The following is a 1,363-nucleotide window of genomic DNA, read 5'->3' as shown; positions in this document are numbered from 1 at the left end:
TCTTCTTCTTCTTCTTCTTCTTCTTCTTCTTCTTTCTTCTTCTTCTTCTTCTTCTTCCTTCTTCCTTCTTCCTTCTATCTTCTTCTTCTCTCTTCTTCTTCCTCTTCTTCTTCTTCTTTTCTTCCTCCTCCTTCTTCTTCTTTTTATTTTTTTTTTATTTTTGAGATGGAGTCTTGCTCTGTCACCCAGGCTGGGAGTGCATTGGCGCGATCTCGCCTCACTGCAACCTCCACCTCTCGAATTCAAGTGATTCTTCTGCCTCAGCCTCCCGAGAAGCAGGGACTACAGGTGCACGCCACCACACCCAGCTAATTTTTGTATTTTTAATAGAGACAAGGTTTCCCCATGTTGGCCAGACTGGTCTCGAACTCCTGACTTAAGGTGATCTGCCTGCTTTGGCCTCCCAAAGTGCTGGGATTACAGGCATGAGCCACTGTGCCCAGCCTCGGTGTCCTCATTTCTGATATGGGATGATCGCCGTTGCCCTGCATAATTTCCAATGTTGCTGGGAGGATGAGAAGAAGGGAGGAGGAAGTGGGCATGAAGGGGCTCAGAAAGGCTAAGTTGAGGGCACTGCCCCAGGGCAGAGATGCCCCCATGAACTAAGAACTAGCCCAGGCGGCTGCAGCCTTGATGTGCAGTGTGCACACCAAGTCGACAGCCAGTGCACCGTCTCCTAGTGAGTCTTGGGCATGACACACAAGTCCCCTTTCCTGGGGAAGGTGCCTGGGGACCCTCTACATTGAGTACCCTCCTTTGGGCTTTCTCTCCTGCAGGCTCCAAAGGTTTACCTGGCATCCCTGGCAAAGATGGCCCCAGTGGGCTCCCAGGCCCACCTGGGGCTTTTGGTGATCCTGGTCTGCCTGGACTGCAAGGCCCTCCAGGATTTGAAGGTCTGATGATGCCACATTAGGAGGCGGGTGGGGGGGCTGGTCTGGGACGGTTTGAGGCTAGGGGGTAAGTAAAACTTCGAGTCTGAAACTTAATAAACCCAGTGATAGAGCTTGACACTCCTAAGATGCTCAAAAACTGGGCTCTAAGTCCATTCACTCCCCACTACCCTCTGAGCCTGTGAAGGGATACCCTACATTCTGGAAGGCAAAGGACTGTTCCAAATACTTTTCTGGGCTCTCTTCCAGTGCTTAAAAGGTCTGACTTTATACTGCAGATGGCCCCCTGCCCTTTACCTCCCCTTTTCTTTTTTTTTTTTAATTTTTATTTTATTATTATACTTTAGGTTTTAGGGTACATGGGCACAATGTGCAGGTTTGTTACATATGTATCCATGTGCCATGTTGGTTTGCTGCACCCATTAACTCGTCATTTAGCATTAGGTATATCTCCTAATGCTGTCCCTCCCCCC

General features: G+C 49.3%; 1 protein-coding gene across 1 annotated transcript in view; it reads left to right on the top strand.

Moving 5' to 3' along the window:
* Positions 1 to 1,363, top strand: part of COL4A6 (collagen type IV alpha 6 chain) — a 155,472-nt gene that overhangs the window by 148,425 nt on the left and 5,684 nt on the right. Inside the window, exon 36 of the mRNA XM_058441339.1 lies at positions 777 to 893. Within this exon, the coding sequence (XP_058297322.1) occupies positions 777 to 893 (117 nt within the window). The remainder of the gene's footprint in view (positions 1 to 776; positions 894 to 1,363) is intronic.

The sequence above is a fragment of the Hylobates moloch genome, unplaced genomic scaffold (genome assembly GCF_009828535.3).
Source record: "Hylobates moloch isolate HMO894 unplaced genomic scaffold, HMol_V3 SCAFFOLD_7, whole genome shotgun sequence".
Taxonomy (NCBI): domain Eukaryota; kingdom Metazoa; phylum Chordata; class Mammalia; order Primates; family Hylobatidae; genus Hylobates; species Hylobates moloch.
This window is presented reverse-complemented; position numbering and strand designations above follow the sequence as displayed.